This window comes from Cervus canadensis, chromosome 6, assembly GCF_019320065.1.
Source record: "Cervus canadensis isolate Bull #8, Minnesota chromosome 6, ASM1932006v1, whole genome shotgun sequence".
Taxonomy (NCBI): Eukaryota; Metazoa; Chordata; class Mammalia; order Artiodactyla; family Cervidae; genus Cervus; species Cervus canadensis.
In genome coordinates this window covers 36,128,057-36,149,080 of record NC_057391.1, presented here as the reverse complement: position 1 = coordinate 36,149,080, position 21,024 = coordinate 36,128,057, and the positions used below count along the sequence as shown (strand labels likewise).

The 21,024-nt window shown below is 49.2% G+C and overlaps 1 protein-coding gene across 1 annotated transcript; it reads right to left on the bottom strand.

Moving 5' to 3' along the window:
- Nucleotides 1-957: 957 nt before the first annotated feature.
- On the bottom strand, nucleotides 958-20,290 carry EPB42 (erythrocyte membrane protein band 4.2). Its single transcript, XM_043471433.1, has 13 exons — nucleotides 20,145-20,290; nucleotides 18,373-18,558; nucleotides 17,214-17,444; nucleotides 14,027-14,145; nucleotides 13,011-13,115; nucleotides 11,240-11,417; nucleotides 10,513-10,651; nucleotides 10,118-10,221; nucleotides 9,349-9,591; nucleotides 7,455-7,754; nucleotides 4,461-4,615; nucleotides 3,231-3,364; nucleotides 958-1,371 (listed from the first exon to the last, which is right to left on the bottom strand). Exons 1-13 carry the CDS (start codon nucleotides 20,152-20,154, stop codon nucleotides 1,209-1,211), a joined length of 2,067 nt encoding a protein of 688 aa, XP_043327368.1. The 5' UTR covers nucleotides 20,155-20,290; the 3' UTR covers nucleotides 958-1,208.
- Between the last annotated feature and the right edge of the window lie 734 nt (nucleotides 20,291-21,024).

The following is a 21,024-nucleotide window of genomic DNA, read 5'->3' as shown; positions in this document are numbered from 1 at the left end:
TCTTCTACTGGCGGTCCTTTGTCTTGTATAGATGTACTCCATCACATCTGCCCATCTGACATCCCCATGGTCTCTTTAGGTGCAATCAGCAACAGTAGCTGTCCTTTTTTTTATTCCCACCACCCCTTCTTTTTTGTTATGTTCACTAATTTGTTATATTTTTTAGATTCCACATATCAGTGATATCATACAGTATTTATCTTTCTCTGTCTGACTTTTTTCACTTAGCATAGTACCCTGCAAGTCTAGCAGCCAGTCTTTTGAGAGAATACTGTGTACTTGAGACTGAAATTCTTTGAGTCAAAAGTTTTAATTTACTTTAATAAAGTGCCATTCTGTACTTGTTAACAAGTATTACAAAGAAAAGGAACTAAAACCGAGAGTATCAAAGCAACAAAATAGAAACAATGAAAAAAAATTTAACTTTGTACAAAAGGAGTCCAGTTTTTTTGGTAGGTCCTATTTTCTTTATACTTAATAATTGTGTATTTTTCTACTGGACCAAATTCATGTTAACATCACACTTAATTGTGGAATATTTAACATTTTCATATTTAAAAATTTTCATATTTAGTATTATGAAAGCATAATATTTAACTCTAATAAGGACTTATCCATAGCTGAATATTGAAGACCATTCTCCACTCAGGTCTTATGCTGTGTATTTTATAACTTTCTTTAGTCATCTTTGGATCTTTAAGGATAATGGTCAGGGATAGCATTGATCAATATAATCTTAGGATTGTCTAAAAATCATATTTTTAGTTAATGTTGTCCCATTTCATCAGCAATACAAGAGTGCTTTAAATATTAGGTTATTTTCCTTACCTATAAATGAATGTATGTATTAGGGAATAGTAATTGGTTATGAAAAACCCTGAACTCAAAAAAAAATCTTAATTTACTTATCTGAATACCTTTATAAAGGCTTTTTAAAAAATTTCTCGAGCCCAGTAGTTTCTATTTTAAGACAGCTAGTCTTCATAGATGCCTTGAGCTGGGGTGACAGAAATGAATGTTTTTTCTGTTGATTTCTGAGAGTATAAGTTTTTTTGAAGTGGGGAATCTACTTTTGTTCTTGGTCCTCTCCTGCTCAGCCTGAGCAGAGAATCATTTGTCTGATAAGCAAAGTTTCTCTTCCCAGCATGCTTGGTTTTAGATTGTAGATTCAGGAGGTGGTTGGGGAAAGTGATGCTGGAGCTGGAAGTTTAAGCTGGAGGTTCACGGGCTACCACCATGACAGTTTTGAAGTTGGTTAGGTTCTGGAACATGTTGCAGTCCATTTCCACGGTGAGCCTCTGGCACCCCACCTTCATTGGCATGAACTCAACTTGGGTGCGCAAAGTGTTTTTGGGCTGCACCGAATTCACTCTGAAATAGAAGAAAAGGTAAGTCCTAGTTCTGTTGCAGGGCCATTCCTTTGCTGGTCCCAGTGAATCTGATCCTTACCTGCTTATAGAGGTGGACCCTGAAGAAATAAACTTGTAAGTACCTAGCTGTTAAAACAGAGGAGGTTTGAAGGGGTGGAAGGCAGGAGCCTCCATGGTGAGCAGCTGTATGGTTGAGAAGAGAAATATCCTATGCTAAGGGCTTCCAGGTTGCATCTGTCGTTTCATCACCTGTGACTTCAGTCTGGTCCCATTCTTGGTAATAGTAGGCTTGTGAAAACTATGGTTTTAGAAGCCTCATTGCTAACTGCAGTGGGTGTAGTGGGCATACTAGATGTCAGGATGCCAGCAGGTGGCGTTTGGAGCCCTATCAGCAGCTTTCTTGTCTACCTGTGGACCTTCTTATGGTGACTGAGCAAATGGTACAGATTTCTTTTGAGAAAGTTTGCCTTACAGTTTATCTGGGAGACCACAGAAGTCTGGTTAAATGCTGGCAGTCCTTCCTCTCAACTATGACCAAGAGTGACTGACTGAGTTTCTTGAGGCTGAGGTGGTGGCTCAACAACCACACAACCTGTCAGGGACCTCGGGGTTGTAGGAATAGGCATCGTGAACTCTAAACTGTATGTGCGTGTTTAGTGGAGGATGCTGTGGACCTCATGAGAGAAGGAGCAATAATTAACAAAGATACTTGCAACATCTAAAGCCAACAAGGCGCGGATAACCTAGATTATATAGGGTTTGTGTGTATGAATATGTGTGTGTGTATATATATATACACCCACAGGTCAACAAGGAAAAAAGGAACAGCAAAAGAAAAGTGGGCAAAGTTAAGAAACTATAGAGGGGGAAATGGAAAAGGCTAATAAACATATGCTGCGATTCATGGGGTCGCAAAGAGTCGGACACAACTGAGCGACTGAACTGAACTGAATAAACATATGAAGAGTTGCAAATTAAAACGATGAGATGTTACCTTATTCCCGTTAGACCAGATTAAAACAGAAAACTGGGTATTGCCAAGAGTGGAGGAATGGTAGGAATATAGAAGCTGTCAAGTACTGCTGGAGGGAACTGCAGCCATTCTGCAAACCAATCTGATAGCATGTGGTCAAACCAGGTCTTATCCTGTGTCTCAGCAACTCCATTCCTGTGCCTTTATCCCCCACACATGAATTTTCAAGCAGGTATATAAGGGGATATGTGTATTTGTGGTGTCTGAGTGTTGGAGGCACTGTGGAGTGGTGTGGTAGGAAGCAGGGGTATACATTATGGAGTGATTTGTAGCAGAAGCAGTGGACTTGACGTGGATGAGTGAAAAACAGTTCTAAGTGAAATGAATTAGACATAACATAACGTTTATATAGTTTAAAAATACAGGCTCATGATACTAAGACAAGGATATGAAGAGTGATGGTGGGAATGGGAGTAGGGAATAGGAGTAAAAGGGAATGTGTAAATAAAATTCTGTATTGTGTTGTCACTAGTTGAATGCAGCTCTTTCCTGTGATGTTCCCTAACCCCCTCACCTGTGCTCATCAGTAATACCCAGGCCCTCTCTGCGTGACCAGGGCCTCAACCAGAGTCAGGTGCCCAAGGGGCACAGAGCCTCCCTCTGTCCTGTACCCCTGTAAGCATTGGTGGCCCCAGGGTGAGAGAGGCCCTGATCTTTTAGTTCAGCTCTGGCCGGTACTTGCTCTGTCTTCATGGCCACAGCAAACAGTGTCATCAGTCTTGGGTTCCTGCCATTCTTTACCATTTGAGCCACCAGGGAAGCCCAGGTTCTTGCCTTTCTGACAGGTTGAGATACTTCTGTGGGATGAGAAGCTTGTGGTCTCTTACCTGTAGCTCTTCTCTCTGTAAATGAGCCCCCTTCCAAAGATGGAGATCACACAGTCTTCCAAGGGAACATCGAGGGGGTTATGGATGCTGACCACGACCATCAGGGGCTGATGTTGCTCTGCTGTCTCTGGCATCTGTGGGGGATCCCAAGAGCATGGAGCTGTAGTCACTCCTTCCCCTCCTAGCTACCCTACCTGAACCCTTTCTTGGTTATTCTCCTATCTTTACCATCCTCACCTAAACTCAACTGCTGACTTCCCTACCCCTCTACTTGATCTTCTGTATTTACTTTCACCTTTGATCCATCACTGACAACACTGATGGTGCCTTTCCTTCACTTGGAAACCTTGGAAGGTTTCCCATTGTCTTCAGAATTCAGCTTTGGTTGGCCTTCAGAGCCCTCCACAATCTAACCCCAATCTATCCCAGGCTCATCTGTTCTACCCCTGACTACACCCTAGCCTCTGGGCAGTTTCCCAGCCCCAGCATAGCCCTCAGGCTCCCTTCCTTTGGGCCTCTTTTCTCAGTCTTCCGTCTGCATGGCCTTCTCCCTCCTCTGCACTGAAAGCTTACCTATTGTTCAAAGCCTGACACAAATGCCACCTCCTCCATGAAGTTTTCCCAAACCCCCAGCCGAAAATAGGCCTCTTTACTTCACTTGTGCCAGAGTGACTTTGTTCCTCTGAAAACTCTGACATAGACCACACATTATGTCACCCTTGCACAACTGTGACCCCCTCCAGGGCAGAGACCAAGTCACATTCATTTTGGTCTGGGTACACATGTGGAAAGAGGACTGGACTAAGAGCCCTAAGCCTCTAAGACATCCCATATTTATGATTTGTAGGCATGATGCTTTTCTCATCTGAATAATGGGAAGAGATCACCTCCCAGGGCTGTGGTATTAAAAGAAGTAAAATGTGAAAATACATTGGTACTGTATAAAGTGCTAAATAACCGTAGGCTGTTATTATCCTTGTAAATTTGGAGGCAGCCACTGAGAAGACTCCGATTTTAGAAAGCTTTACTTAAAGTGGAAAGATTTAAATCTTAGTGTCATATATAAGAAATCATCTCTTTCAAGAGGAGCTCTCAACCCAGCATTTCCTGATAGTTTCTTTAGCACAGCAGCACGGTCACCTGCTCTGAAGCTTGAGGGTCTCTGTTCTTTCTGAAACGGCGACCTGAATAGCAGCAAACACAGCAATTTGGGCAAGGACTGGTGCCTACCTCGATGACAAGGTGTGGTCTGCAAATGGCGATGTCTTGCTGGGCGAAGCAGGTAAGGCTGGAGTGCGTTGCCATGGCAGTGAGTCTGAGGAAGCTATTCTCTGGCAGGCTTTGTTCAAAACTGTAGTTGAACAGGGAGGTAGAGATTTTCTTATCTGAAACATGTAACAGGTGGAGTCAGTGCCCAGGAGTGAGTGCACGTGCCCCAGAGACAAGCAGTAGTTTCATGCTTGTCTCCCAGGAGACATGACTCCCAGGAGGCCTCACTGAAGCCAGAAAGATGCCTCATTCCTCACAGCAGTTTCAGAATGCACTCACTCAAGAACCCACCCTAAAGGACTTCCCTGGTGGTCCCGTGGTTAGGACTCTGTGGTCTCAAGGCAGGGGGTCCAGGTTCAACCCCCAGTCAGGAAACAAGTTCCCACATGCCACAACCAGGAGCCTGAATGCTGCAACTAAGACGAGGGGCAGCCAAAATAAAAACAAACAACCCACCCAAGACCAACATCACCATCATGAGCACAACATCTTTGGTAGACCACCTCCACAGGGCTCTGGAAAGGGCCCTGTGAGCTGCAAGTGGAGCCTCAGTCTCCTTGTCTAGTAATAACACGTACCTGGTGGGATGGCTTCTGGTCACGAGACAGTTGTTAAGTGTTGGCTTCAGACCCAGTCATGGCTGAATATATGCTTGCTTGCTCCCCTCCCCTTCTCTGCTGCTGTTCTTTTCCGTTTGCAAAGAAAATGAAGCCACCCTTCCCTCCTCACCACTGCCTCCAGGGTGAGGCCCCCTCTGTGCCCAGGTCCTGCCCCCTGCTTTTCAAATCAGTGCTCCATCCCAACCCCACCACTGCTTAGCTGTGTAACTGTGGGCAGTTTATTTCACTTTCTGTGTCTTAGTCTCCTCATCTGTAAAGTGGGGATGATAATGGTTCCTGCCTCATAAGGCCATTATGAGGATAAATGAGATAATACATACAAAACACTTGACATCATGTTTGCCCAAAATTAAGTGCTCAATAAATGTGAGCTATAATTATTCTAGTCATGTCTCATTTCCTCAAAGGTTGCACCGTCGAGTATAACCCATCTCTCCTGAGGCTTTGTCTTTTTCTCTCTATTAATTCTTCTTCAGCATTTAAGCACGTTCTGCTCTCTCTCTATCATCTTAAAAGAAAACAAAGAACACCTTTCCTCTCCCGAGTGTCCCTATCTGCCACCCACCCTCTCTTCTTTTTCCATCCATTCTTCCAGGAAGGACTGCATACCTTGTCTCACCTCCTCAGCTCTCAGCAGCTTAAGCCCCAGGGAACCTACTGCTTCTCCAACCAGACCCTCTGTCAGTAGAGGCCTTCCAGCCTTGACCGCTCAGCCTCTCCAGTGGCCATGCTGGGCTCCCCTTTCTTCTCTTTGACTTAGTCTCTCACTCTGCTGTCTCTCTGTCTGGTGCCTACACGCTGGTGCTGCCTGGGTTTCCTCCTCACCCTCTCGTTTTCTCTCAGTCCTTCCCCCTCTTCCCTCCCCCATCCAGGACTTTATCTCGAATACCAGCTTTAGATTTCCAGCTGCCTACTGGCCATCACAGCTCAGATGTCTTCTGGGATTTCAAACCCAACATGCAACAAACAGAATGCATCATCTTTCTCCCCAAACTTGTGCTTTCCCATCGGCCCTACTTTAGAGGCTCACCCAAACTGGAAGCACCCTCTAGCCACATACACAAGTTCAATCTAGCCCACTTCTATAATATGACTTCATTTGAAAAGTTCTGCTAGTTTACTTTGTCCTTCAGTTTTTCAAAACCTTGCAACTTCTAATCTGTGGTTGTTGGATACACATTAGATACACATTAGAATCATATGGGAAGCTTTAAAAATTCCCAATGCCAAGCCACACCCCAAGTCAATTATAACAGACTCTGACCGAGAGACCTAGGAATCAGTATATTTAAAGTTCTCCAGGTGATTCAACATACAGACAAGGTTGAGGTACATGACTCTAATTTGACCCCTTCCATTCCATTCTACCAAAAGTTCCTTTTCAAAAATGAATTTCTAATCCTATTGACTCCTTTGGTTAAAACCTTTTACCAGCTCCCCATTGCCCAGAGAATAAAACCCAAATTCTTGAGCAGCATTGACAAGCCACTTCAAGATCTGGCCCAGTCTGGCTCTCATGCAACTCCCCTCTTCCACTCAGCCCGCTCTTGGAAAGGGAACAGGGTGGAGAGACTGGAGGCAGGGGGACCAGTCAGGAGGTTGCTGCAACCATGTAAACAAGCTCTATTCCACTGATTCTCTTGCCTGCACATTGGAGTCACCCAAGGACTTAACAATATTTTTGATGTTTGGGTCAAACTGTAGAGTTTCTGACTTAATTGGTCTGGGGTGCAGGCTGAGCATCAAACTTCCCCCAGGTGGTTCTTATGTGCAGCAAAGTTGGAGAACTTTGCCATGAGAACTAGAGCAGAACTAGCTGCTCTAGTCCAGGGAATTTCAACCCTAGAATAACACAGGGAGCTCTGAAAAAATTCCAGTGCCTGGATCCAGCTCCAGATCAATTACATAAGAATCTCAAGGAGGAGGAAGAACCCTGGCATATGTCCCTTTTGCCTGGAAAGCCCATGACTCCCTTCTCTGTCTGACACTGCCTTACTCATCCTTCAAGACCCAGGGCAGCCTGATTTACCTGGGGGCAGGCTGCTCTGTCTGGGAGAGATGCTAATCCACCATTGTACTGTGTTTACCTTGTCAAACACTTCTTACACGGCTCCATAGTCTGTTTACTCAAACAACTACAATCAGAATTGCGGGTTTTGTTTTTCCTGTGTGAAGCTCAGTAAAGATGTATTGAATGAGAGAGCGAGCGAGCGAACGAGCACGTCAGGAACTAGAAACCATGCCTGCAAATCTGCAGGGGTTGCTGTGTGGCTGCTGCCTGCTCAGAGCGGGAGCTGGGTGTGTAGAGTGTTGGGAAGGGGCCGCAGAGAGGTACCTGAGCCGGCACTGAGCGTGAAGACAAACTTCTTCCTCCAGAGCTTGGCAGCAAGGACGCCGTTGTAGTACACTGCCTGCAGCCCGATCGCCAGCTGCACTTCCTTCTCCTGGTCACTGGGGTTTAACAACTTCACAGAGAACTCTACGTTCTCTCCCAGGACTATGGAACTCGGTGCTTTCATTAAGAGATATAGAAGATCATCAGTCTCACAACAAGGAGGATAGATGTCATCATCTTTCTTGTGTTTTATCCTGTATTTCTGGACTTTCTCTAGCACCATTTTTTCTTGAGAAGATCCTGAAGAATGGAATAAACAAAGCGGGCCTCTTACCCAGCAGGTATAGACCCTTCTAATAAAAGCTCAGGATTAAGGTTCATTGACCCACTACTGCTCAAATTTGCCAAGGCCACAAGAGCTTTGCAAACCTCTCCTGCCACATGTAGCTAAAAAAACTCACCACAGATACAGTGTCTCTCTTCCAAGTCACTCAAGGGTCAAGTTCTTCAAGTACTATGAATTTGCCCCTTGAATGGTGGGAGAGCTAGTTTTTGTACAAGTTGCAGTAACTTGTATTTTCCAAAGTGAAGGAGTTTGGACTTATTCCAAGGGAAATGGAGGCCATGAAATATTCTGGAGCAGGAATATTCTGTAACATAAATATATTTGTGTCCTGGGAAGTTCATTCTGGAAACCATAAGTTAGAGATGGAATAACGATGAGGAGACTGGAGGCAGGGGTCCAATTAGGAGGCTACTATAATACTGTAGTCAGACATGACTGAGCGACCTCTCTTTCACTTTTCACTTTCATGCATTGGAGAAGGAAATGGCAGCCCACTCCAGTGTTCTTGCCTGGAGAATCCCAGGGACGGTGGAGCCTGGTGGGCTGCCGCCTATGGGGTCGCACAGAGTCGGACACGACTGACGCGACTTAGCAGCAGCAGCAGCAGCATAATACTGTAGAAGAGAGATGGTGAGGCCCTGGGTGACCTGTAGGCAATGGGGAAGGAGATGAGGAGATGGGTGTGAGGGTACCATCGGGAGGCTCAAGAACAGAGCAGGCCTTCTTGTTTGGACAAATGGGTGGACAGTACAGCACTGTGCTCTAATAACTACTATGGAGGGGAATTCACAGGGAGGTTGGGGAGTATGGGAGGACAGCAAGAGAGAGAGAATACTTCCCAGCAGCTGGGCTTGTTTTTTGTTTTGTCTTTGGCCATGCCACTTGTGACATGTGAGATCTTAGCTTCCCAACCAGGGATTAACCCCCTGCAGTAGAAGTGCAGAGTCTTAACTACTGGACCATCAGGGAAGTCACCTGGGCTTGGTATTAAGTATTTTGTTGTATAGCAGTGGTTCTCAGCTGGGGACAATTTTGCCCCCAGGGGACATCTGGAAATGTCAGGAGACATTTTCTGGTTGTCACAACTGGGGGTGGTGGTTGAGGAGGGGCTGGGATCTAGAGGATAGAGACCAGGAAGGCTTCTGAATGTCCCAGGTTGCACAGCCTCCCAGATAGCAAAGATATCTGGTCCAAAACATGAATAAAGTCAAACAGGGTTGAGAAGTCCTGTTTTATGTGATGGGGAATGGCCCGCACGTCTCCCTGGCCTGCATGTGTCTGGCCCATTCCTTTCCCTCTGTTGCTGTCTGGGGCCTCCTCTGCCTGGTGCATGCATGCTAAATTGCTTCAGTCGTGTCCAGCTCTTTGCAACCCCACAGACTGTAGCCGCTCAGTCTGTCCATGGAATTTTCTGGGCAAGAAAACAAGGGGGTTGCCGTTTCCTACTCCAGGGGAGCTTCCCGACCCAGGGATCGAACTGGCATCTCCTGCATTGGTGGGCAGATTCTTTACCTCTGAGCCACCTGGGAGGCCCCCACTGCCTGGTACCTTCAGGATACTTGTAGCTCTGTGTGATATCCTCACAGCGGTCACAGTCCACATTCTTGGTGCTGATATTGTTGCCAAAATACTTAGTGTTGCAGTCAGTCAACTCCAGTGTCCTGTCTTCACGGCACTTCCAGACCACACATGAGGCATTTATTGAGGCAAAAATGTCTGATACTGCAGGGGTCAGCCACACGATCCCCTCCTTGACCGCTCTGACTGGGACCAGATCACAGGCCTCCAGGACTGAGGGAGAGAAATGTCAATGAGTGAGAGGAATCATACCCAGACCTTGGCTTCGGTCAGAGCAGCAAAACCTCTATCCTCATGCCCTGTTGCCCCTCCGCTGGAATCAAGGTCAGAGGTGGGCACCAGGCAGGGTTTCTGAGAGGGCACAGCTGAGGTGAGGCTCACTTTTAGTGACAAAACTTTTTGGTTATGGTCTATGGCAGACGCCCTCTCAGAAGTTGGACAAGACCTCAGAGTTACAGAATACATGGGAGTTCCTAAGCCAGCTTGACCACAGACATGACAGGGGTAGGTGGCCTTTGTTGAGCACTTCCTACGTGCCTGGCCCTGTGACTGTTCTGTTCCTGGGGGGGGGCCTTGGGCCAGCATCCCACTGCTCACTATCAGTCCTGCCACTGCTTCTGTTTTAGGGGCTGCAGACCCGCTATGGACCACCTGCTGCGCCTGTTTCCTCTCCAAGGGACTCCTTGGACTCTTGCAGCTCTGTGTAACCTGGTGGTCCTAGGCCCACCCCAGGCTGTACCTTCACCTTCTTTAAGAGCACTTGGGTATAGAACCTGCCATCCGTCATAACCCTCAGGCAGAGCAGGCCGGGCCATCCAGCACTCCGTGGAAGTCTGGAAGATCCTGAAGCAAAGAGAACAGTACAAGTTGGGGGGAAAAGTCCTGAAGCAGTCCTAGGGATGACAGAGCTGATACTAAGTGGATGGGAGGACGCTGTGTAAGAGTGGTTCCAACACTCCCAGGAAGGGGCATGCGTCTCACATTCACCCTGACCGTCAGAGTCCTGCCTTCCAGAGTCTTGAAGGCCTATTCAAAGCAGGGCTGCTTGGGGTGGGGGGCTCCCATGGATGACAGCCTGCGGGTTTGGAGCCCTTTGAGGTCTGGGACTTCATCCATCCCCTTTGGGCTTCTCACCAGGCTCTGCCTCTGTTGCCTTCTCCATTCTGAAGCCCCTCCTCGTTGTAGTACTCGCCTACCAGCAGGCCCCCGCCGATGCCCTGGGCCGAGGTGAACGTGGTGATGACACGGGCAGGGATTCCCAGGCCTCGCAGCACTGCATGGAAGCGGGCAGAGGGTCAGGGCACCAGGGAGGCCTGGGACGCATGGGTTGGGATCTGTGGCTAGCATTCTCAGTGTCTCCTCTGGACACTAGGCACTTTCATGGTCTTAAATGCCAGGTGACATTGTGGAAAGAGAAGGGTCACAGGAACTGACACCCGCCCAACCTAGGTGATGTGAAGGCCAAGTAATGAGCAACAGACAAGGGACACAGCAGGTGGAGTACACAGCTGGGGGAGGCTTCAGCAGAGCGCTGGGACTGGCTTTTCTGGGGCAGAGGCAGGGAGGAGCTGTGGGGAGTTTGGGAGCAGAGCTTGCCAGCTGGGCCTAACTTTGCTGAATCTGGGAGAAGGAGCAAAAGCTGGTTGAGAGGAGTGGCTGGGGAAAAGCCATCTTGGCCAGATGGTGCATGGGAAGCAGTCACAGGTGTGGTGGAGGTGGGGGAATGCTGCAGAGTGGAGGCAGTGGCTGCTTTTGGAGATGTCATGGGGCAGGGGGTACCAGGCAACCCAAGAAGCAAGGCAGACACTGTGCGGTAGCCAAGGTAACTTGCCTGGGTGTGGCAGGCAAGTCTGCTCTGTACCTGTGCAAGCAACAGCTGCCAACACCCAGGCCTGGCCCTCGTACACGGGTCTCCCATGACCAGTGGCCCACTGTCGCAGGATGGGCACACTGCCCCGGCGCTTGTTCAGCAAGGCCCTTTCCTCTGTAGTCTGGATCTTCGCAGTGGGCAGGACAGACTTCTCCTTAAGAACATGCAGCTGTTTGGGGAAATGTGTGGATGTTTATGGGGGTGGGTAGGGAGGGCTCGGAGAAGGCAATGGCACCCCACTCCAGTACTCTTGCCTGGAAAATCCCACGGATGAAGGAGCCTGGTAGGCTGCAGTCAATGGGGTCGCTAAGAGTCGGACATGACTGAACGACTTCACTTTCACTTTTCACTTTCATGCATTGGAGAAGGAAATGGCAACCCACTCCAGTGTTCCTGTCTGGAAAATCCCAGGGATGGGGGAGCCTGGAGGGCTGCCGTCTATGGGGTCGCACAGAGTCGGACACGACTGAAGCGACTTAGCAGCAGCAGCAGGGAGGGCTCGGGTTTCTCAGGTGGCGCTAGTGGTAAAGATCCCACCTGCCAATGCAGGAGATGAAAGAGACATGTGTTCAATCCCTGGGTGGGGAAGATCCCCCGGAGGAGCGCATGGAAACCCACTCCAGTATTCTTGCCTGGAGAATCCCACGGATAGAGGAGCTTGGTGGGCTACAGTCCATAGGGTCACAAAGAGCCGGACACAACTGAAATGACTCAGCAAGGGCTCTCACAGCTCTCCAGGCATGGTGAACAGACCACCTGTATGGAAATCACCTGGAACTTGTTAAACCTGCATGTTCCTGGGCTCCACCCTCACCCACTGGGATGGTGTCTGGGAAGCCTCCTTTTTAACAAGTCCTTCAGAAGCAGGGGTTCATGAACCATGAAAGTGAAAGTGTTAGTTGCTCAGTCATTTCCGACTCTTGTGACCCCACGGGCTGTAGCCCACCAGGCTTCTTTGTCCATGGGATTCTCCATGCAAGAATACTGGAGTGGGTTGTCATTCCCTTCTCCAGGGGATCTTCCTGACCCAGGGGTTGAAACGTGGATCAAACCCAGGTCTCCCCCACTGCAGGCAGATTCTTGACCGTCTGAGCCACCAGGGAAGCCCATAGTGGCAAATGAAACTCAGGACATGATAGCAGCAGGAGGGCTGCCCCTCGGTGGAGGCTTTCACTGTTCCTTGGTCTGCCTGGCCCTGATTTTTTCGAGCGTTTGCACCTGGGACCTTGAGGCCCACATTTTCTTCTCCTCGCAGGCTAGCCCTGTCCCTCACCGCCTCCTCAGAGGAGAGGATTGAGCCACTTGAGGAAGTAGAGAACACATTACTCCTGCGAGAGAACTTTTTAAGGACAATAGGAAAGGACCACGCCACCTTCATGGGAATAATTTAGAAATGAAAACAAGTTCCTTTGACTGCCTTATCGCCAAACCATGGGTAAGATGGAACTGACCCCCTTCTTCCCAGGGACCTAAGCCCTGTGCCAGGGCTGGGGGTGAGGAGGCAGGGAGAGGGAGGTCTCAAGGAAATCCAGGTCAGTTTTAGTCCTCGCTGGCTTGGGACCTGAGGGAGGACACCTTCCTGTCATTTCTCTCCCCGCTGGATGCTACTGTCTGCCCCTCCTCACTCAGACCCTTCTCCAGGGACTGTCCCCTGCACTCTGGGAGAGGGGACCATTCGTGAGTAAAAAACTTCTGGGGCCCTAGATGGGGGCAGAGGACTGCTGTCTCATCTCCTCCCCCTCCCCTCCCCGTCATCACTCACCAAGGCGCCCAAGACTCGGGCCACATGCACGGGGTTGCCCCATTTCTCCACCTGATTGTCCATGGTCAGTAAGCTCAAGCCAAGGTCGATGACATCCTCCTCGAGCTGTAAGGACCACACAGGCCACCCATGACGGAGGGTGTGCGGGTCAGCCTCTCCTTCCACAAGTCAACCCCACCCCCTTGTCCTTCTCCTTGACTCAGGCTCCACTCCTCCCTGCTGTGTTCCTGAGGAAGTTCTGGCTTTTCCCTCTGCCCTAGGGCCCGCTCGTCCCAGTGCCTGGCATCTCAGTCTTTTGCCTCTTCTGTTGTCTGACTGCTAATAGTGTGGGCTTTTGAGCACCAGAGCTCTGTGGAGTCCTTTCATTTCTGCAGTTTTTCATATAATTTGCTCCCACAGCTCCTAACAGGGCTATCCTTGTGTAGGGGTGGATAAAATGGAGCAGAAGTGAGGAGCGAGGGAGACATATGGCCACTTAGGCTACAGATCTCAGCAACGTGGTTGGGGCTCTAGGAGAGATGCCAACCCAGGGAGCACAGTGGAGAGTCAGTCTGCCTCTGGGGGCTTGGAAAACTTTCAGAAGGCTTTAAAAGATGGGCAGGCATTTTCCAGGTGGTAAGTGAGGGAAGGTATTCCTGGCAGAGGGAACATTCAGCCTGCACAATCAAGGGATGACCAGGAGCTGAAGCATGGAGCGGGTGGGGGCTCTTGGGGAGAGGAAAGCACTGGCCTGACTGTGAAGAGTCTTGTGTGTCAAGCCAGGGGATTTGGTTTCTGTCCTGTGGATGGTGAGGTTTAACAGAGGCTTCATCTGCATGGTCTTTAGGAAATAACTCTGGTGGTTGAGGAGGATGGTCTAGTGTGGCCCTGAGGGGACCGAGGTACCACGTGGCTGAACTTGCATGAAGAAATGGCCTCGTGACCAGAGGCTTTGGACTGGCCCAATCTGTTTGACTTGAGCACTGAAAGTTATGGGGTGATCGCTGTCTCCCCACCTTTCCTGGAGGCCCCCGTACCTGGCCAAAGTCCCAGGGCTCATCCTGGATGCAGTCAGCCGTGCCCAGGAAGATGAGGCCATTCTGGTTCAGCAAGTACTCCCTGCGCTGAGCTTCATTCCCCAGGAATACAGCATCCTCTGGAGAGAAGCAGGCAGGGATGAGGGATGCTAGGTGTGCCGTCCATCTCCAGGCCTTTGCCCTCCCTGCTTAGGTGAGATTCTGCTGCAGGCCCTCCCTTCAGCTCCAGGCCTGGTAGAGACTGTGAAGGAAACCCCTCTTTTCATGCCATACTGGGACCAGGCCTTCTCTCTGGTGAGAGTGAGGAAGGGGATGAGAGTCCTTGGGTCAGCCACAGTGGCTTTCATGGTCAGCCAGCAGACAGGAACAAGCCAACCTTAAAAGGCCTACTGGTTCCCAAAGAAACCTGCTCCTGAACCAAGAGCATTTGGCAACAGGCCAGGGGGCTTCCCAGGGGGCCTGCTATGTCTCTCTGATAAGTTCAACCAGAAAAAAAAGTATTTCAGAAAAACCAAACAAGTTGACTGATGTGAGCAGAAGGAAAGACAAACAGGGGCAGAGGGAGAATGGGGCTGTGTGTGAAGGAGCAGTGGGAGCCACCTGGCGTATCCAAGGGGGTCTAGGACTCCTTTGGTCTCTTCCTGCTGCCTCTCCTACTATCTCCATCAAAGGGTTGCCTGGGGGTCATGAAGGGGGTTGGGGTTTGAAGGAGGCTCTAGGAAGCTGGGAGCAGCTGGGGGACCTACTCTGCTTGTCAAATGTCTCTCTCTGCCTGTTGCCAGGGGTGAAGTAGGGGGTGGTTGGACTGGTTCCTGAAGACTAGAATGAGAAGATTTCCAAACCATCTTCCCAGGCATCCATCTAGGATGAGGATATTCAAAGTAACAGAAGGCTGGGATATTAGATATCAGGAAGCCCTGAAAAACCTTGGACAGAAAATCACAGAATCATGTGCCCAAGGAGCCCCAGGCCCCTGCCCCTCCATCCTGAGTACTATCTATGAAGTCAGCTGGACATTGCCTCTTTGGAAATTGCTTCAAACCAAGGAGTTTGGCTCTGCAGGCTTTGGGAAGTACATTATCAGAGCAGAGGTAGCACCCTTCTTCTCAGCTTGGGTGCATCCCCTCCCCTCTTTATAAAGCTGCCTGCTTATGAATAGGACTTTGACTTTCACTATTGCTGCTACTGCTAAGTCACTTCAGTTGTGTCCGACTTTGTGCGACCCCATAGATGGCAGCGCATCAGGCTCCCCCGTCCCTGGGATTCTCCAGGCAAGAATACTGAAGTGGGTTGCCATTTCCTTCTCCAATGCATGAAAGTGAAAAATGAAAGTGAAGTCGTTCAGTCGTGTCCGACTCTTAGCGACCGCATGGACTGCAGCCTACCAGGCTTCTTCGTCCATGGGATTTTCCAGGCAAGAGTACTGGAGTGGGGTGCCATTGCCTTCTCCGGACTTTCACTACAGGGTATAAAATTTCCTTTTGAATCCAGAAGAGCCCCATCTTCAAGTATGGTAAGATGAGACTGAGTCCCAGATAATCTCTGAAAGTCTCTAACTCACCTTCCAGATGGGCAGTGCCAATACTTCACCCCTGGCCAGACAGACACCTCACCCCTATTGAGAGGTCTTCCCTCATCGGTCCCGACAAGCCAGGTATGGAGGCAGGAATCCTGGCACAGAGTCAAGACTGTGAGCTCCCTCTGAACCAAGGCCTGTTCCAGAACTGTATTTCTGCATCTTTGCTCAGGTAGTCAGGACCTAGCTCTGGATGTGCGCTCAGTCAATGAGGCAGGTACAGTAAAGCCTCAGTTTTGAAGGGAAATGGCTTGAGGCTCTTTCTGGCAGTATGCACAGAGCCATGGGCTCTTGTTCAGCTGAAAGGGCCTTGAATCCATACTCACCCACATGGGGCAAGGGCACCTCAATGGATACTAGTTCCCCTCCATTGTTCCACCTGCCAACCCCCTTGGAGCAGGAACGAAGGGCCTGGACTGAGGACAGACAGGGCTATCTGAAGGAGGGGGCCACTCGAGGACTGCAGGCTGGGCAAGAGAAATGGAGACAGGGAGTTACTGGGACTCAGGTGTTATATAGGAAGGCCATCAGGCCCTGGGATCCAGGGGCTTCAGGGGAGATTTCTTCTACTTCCCCTTGTTACCAGCCGTGCCTCATAAGGAGGCCCCCTTTGGGCTGGCAGTGAACCTGTGAAAGGAAAAGGCTTGTCTGGGGTAGCAGGGATGGGCAAACAGGAAGAAACTGTTTTCCAGTCCCCTCGATAACTGTTCAGGTAGCCCAAAGGATTAAGGTGGGGGATGGCGGATTCAAAAAGGAAGACAGACTCAGTATTCAGAATGGAAAGGAAGAGATGTTCTCTTGACTTTTGTTTGGGACATGTCAACCATGTCTGATGACTTTTCTAGATTAAATAGTGCTGACAGCTAGGGCTGAGCTTTGCCAGAGGTGGCAACTGGCTGGGCCTCAGGAGGCCACCTGTCCCCAGGAAAGTCCATCCAGAGGCTGCTGAGCTAGGGAGACTGGTTGCTAATTTGCTGCTCTAGGTGGGTATTTGGATGGGTCATGGTGGAGACAGAGTCTATCGTAAGGACAGAACTAACAAGTAGAAAGAAGCAAGAAGAAGATTTACTGTGAAGCTGAAACTGAAACTCTGGGTCCCTCACCAACAACAGAAACTGCCTTCAAGTCAGGGAGGGGCCTAAGCAATTCAAAATTTGATGTTCTTTTTCTTAAAGAGGATCCCCCAAATTATTTAAAAACTCAGACCCCGCAAAACCTGGATTCACCCTGGAGACAGACTATGGGAGCCCAGGGAGGGATCAGAGAAACCTGTCCCACAGGCCCCCTCTTTTCCTGAAGTGCTCTCCAGCTCTTGGCCCCTAGCCTGTTATCACAGAGGGCAGTGCTTCCAGGTCACCTCAGTGAGTCTCAGCCCCTGTGACTAAGTAGCTTGAGCCAGGACCAGACTGGCCTCTGCTCTCAGTGGGAAGCTCAGGACTTCTTCCATCAGATGACACCACATCAGGACCCAGGGTCTGAGAGGCCGTTCATCCAGAGACTGGTTTCCACAGTGGCTAAGTACCTGTGCTGCTCTAGAGGGAGCTGTCCCCTGGGGCCCCAGCTCCAGGCCCTTGAGTCTTGTGCAGCCCAGGCTGACCCAGACCAACTCACCTCGATTCCAGGGGTTAAAGAGCAGTGTGAACTGGCCCAGGCATTGCTTCCTGCCTGAGACCTGCAGCAGGAGTGAGTAGTGGCCAATGATAGCATCTGCGGGTGTGGTCACAGAGATAGTCCAGGACTGGTCATCTCTCTCCTCCACCCTTGCACTCCACCACTTCCGGTCCCCCAGACTGGAAACTGAGAATGTGGCTTGGGTCCCATTGGCCTCGGAAGGCTGCTTTCCTGCGGTCATACAGAGATGAATTGGTCATTTGGACCCCTTGGCCACAACTCAGAGTAACAAAATGAAGTATCACAAAACTGAAGTAAGTGAAAATTAGATTTGGAGGAGAATGAAAGCCACCCATCAAGGAAAGGGGGTCAGAAAAGGGTGAGGCGAGAGCACAGGTCCTTAGCGCCCATGGACATCTAGAAAAGGTTCATAGTGTATAACATGGGTGTCATCATATCTCCTTCACTGGACAGATGAGAGGTCTTAATGAGATATTGTAGGTAAAGCCCTTGGCTCAAAATCTGACATGTAGTACAGATTCAGCAAGTAGTAGAAATTAAATGTTATATTTAGCCTAGATTAAATCCCATTCAGGCTTTTCTACAAAACTGATATATATGCAACAGAAAAACTCCTTAGTGATATTGCAGCTAAGCAACTTCTGAATTATGATAAATGCTACTTACTATGCATATTATCAGGCTTCCCTGGTAGCTTAGCTGGTAAAGAATCTGCCTGCAATGCAGGAGACCCCAATTTGATTCCTGGGTTGGGAAGATCCACTGGAGAAGGGATAGGTTAGCCACTCCAGTATTCTTGGATGGCTCAGATGGTAAAGAATCCGCTTGCAATATGGGAGACCTGCTTTCGATCCCTGGGTTGGGAAGATCCCCTGGAGAAGGGAATGGCTACCCACTCCAGTATTCTGGCCTGGAGAATTCCATGGACAGAGGAACCTGGCAGGTTACAGTCCATTGGATCACAAAGAGTTGGATACGAATTAGTGACTTTCACTTGCTTGCATATTATCTCATCCTCACAGGATTTCTTGAGGCCCAGGTGCAGTGCGAGCCAGTTGCCCTTTGGTTCCCTAAGGTGGAGCTGGAGAAAGAATGCCCTAGTCCTATTGCCAAAGGAGTTGAGGTCAGTCCCACTCACCGGTTTGTGCAATGAGGGCTACCTTCTTCAGGGCACGCAGAAATGTGAGGACTGGAGCCTGAAAGTGCAAACTGATGGTGAAGGGCTGCCCCCTCCTCACGATGAGCCGTTGGGAGCTGATGTCATGGGTGTGGTGCTCTGCGTTGTTGCTCGCTGCCTGGAAGTCGCAGCTCTTGATCCCCAGGCCTGTTGTGGAAAGAATGAAATCCTGGAGACTAGGTAAATGTGACAACGTCAGTAAAAGCAGAGACCCTGAAGTCAGAGATGCAGGGTTCAAATCCTTGGCTCAACTTACTAGCTGTGCTGTCTCAAGCAAGTCACTTAATCATTCATCCTCAGTTTCCTCTTCCTCAGAATAACCATCCCTCCTTGCAGGGTTGTGAAAAGCAAATGAGGTAGTGTACATAATATTCTCAGCCCCATGTCAGACACATAGTAAGTCCCTGTTACTATTATTAATAAGAACAATGCTTGTTCTCATTGTTGACCTCCTTTTCTGGTCCCAATTCAAAAGCAATGACTGAAATCCAGAATTTTGCTCACTCCTATTCATTTTTGTCTAAGAACACAATGATCATTTTTAGAGCTAATTTTGAAGTCACTGAGTCCAATTCTGAGAAGAGTGAGGCACAGAGAGCAGCTCACTCCAGATTGCAGTGGCTTTCACCTAAAGGCTCATAAAACCCACAGTACCATGCAGCCCAGAAAAATGCTACAAAGGGGGCCTGTGAATATTAAGACATTCTCCCAGGCAATTCTCACTTTATAACAAAAATGTGTAAATATGCTAACAGAGGCTGAGCTTTCTGCATCCTCTGTTTTTGCCTGCTTCCCCGCTTGGGGTCTACCTCTGTCCCTTTTAGCTGGATTCCCTGACTGCACTGTGCTCTGCTGTACTAAGTTGCTCAGTCATGTCTGACTCTTTGTGACCCTGTGGACTGGGGTCCGTGGGGATTCTCTAGGCAAGAATAAAATAGTGGGTTGGTATGGTCTCCTCCAGGGGATCTTCCCAAGCCAGGGATCAAACCCGGGTCTCCGGCATTCAGGTGGATTCTTCACCATCAAGGGAAGCCCTTGAATACTGAAGTGGGTAGCCTATCCCTTCTCCAGGGGAACTTCCTGACCCAGGAATTGAACCTGGGTCTCCTGCAATGCAGTCGGATTCTTTATCAGCTGATAAAGAATGCCTCCCTTCTCTCCCACTTAGCTTTGAGGCTACGACACTCTCATGCTTTCCCAGGTTGTCTACCAGATGGACCACAACCCAGTGAAAATAGTCGTGTTAGGATGATGCTGGGATAAGAGTATAAATCTGTTTAACCACCATCACCACCTTACCACCATCATCACAACTATGACCAGTTTACCACCACCAACCCAGTCGATTGTCACTTCATAGCCACACCCCCAGCACCACACCACCATTGCACCCATCACCACTTCCCACCATAACCGACCCCTATCATCTCCGCTGCTGTCAGCACCAACCACTACCTTCCCCACCAGGGTCACACAAACACTACCTGCCCTACCGCCAGCACCAGCGACCAGCTCACACACTTTAGCTCCTCCATCATCAGTACTATCCATTTACTATTCCCCCAACATAGCCCTACAACCACCACCTCCACCACTATTAGCATCCCCTAACACCTGCAACCATCATTGCTCATCATCACCTCCGCTACCGTCCTGCTTATTTTAATGAAAGCATAATGATAGAGAAGCTACTGAGAGCCCAGTAAGCCCTGTGGAGAGCTGGCTTGGCTCACCTTGACCCATGGCTGCAGGCTGCTCTTATCCGCCTGGCTACTGGAAATGCCGTTGCTCTGAGCTCCCTCTCTGAATCTGTCTTCCAGACAGAAAATGATGACGGGCACTTTTGTTGGCTTAAGAATCTGTAAAGAGTGGCATTTCCTTCTACCCCACCTACGTGCTTCCCCACATGTTTGTCTTTCCTGCTCCCTCCCCTCTGGTATCTCTTGGACCAGCTGCTGGAGGTCCCCATGCTCGTTTATCTCTTGTACCAGGAGGCCCAGATAGGGGTATATCTGGCAGGCTCGAGGGGGAAGTGAATTGCGGGGGGAATCTGCCAGTTGGAGAAGCCCAGATAAGTGTCTAAGCCTCTAGCTTCTGGGGCCTCAAGAGACCCTCAGAGATATTACCTGGATGACACTGGAAAACTCTGGAAGGAGGCCCATATACAACTTCAGATTCAAGCCCTAAACATGTCTTGGGCTTTAAGTTGTTAGATTCATGGACCTTTCTGCTAATATAAAGAGAGAGCAGGTGTGTCTGGGATTCCTTTGTGTGAAAGAGATTAGCGGGTAGAATTTGTTGGTGAAAAATAAATGTCCAAAGAGCAGAAGCAAGAACTGTGGTTCTTTCTAGACTGCTGGGTCTGGCACACTCGATCAGAGGAGGTTTGGCACCCTGTCGTTTTTCCTATTACTACTTGTTTTGTCAACAAGGAGACAACACGGGAGGATCTCTCCTACTTGGTTCTCTTGGCCTCCCAGGTTTTATCTGGGCTTCTGAGACTGTGTCACTAGAGGCTCGCTCAGACACAGCTGGACTGGCCTGCACATACATGGCATGTCTATAGAAGGATATAGAAGAAAGTACAAGAACCGTTGTTTGACCATGGGGAGG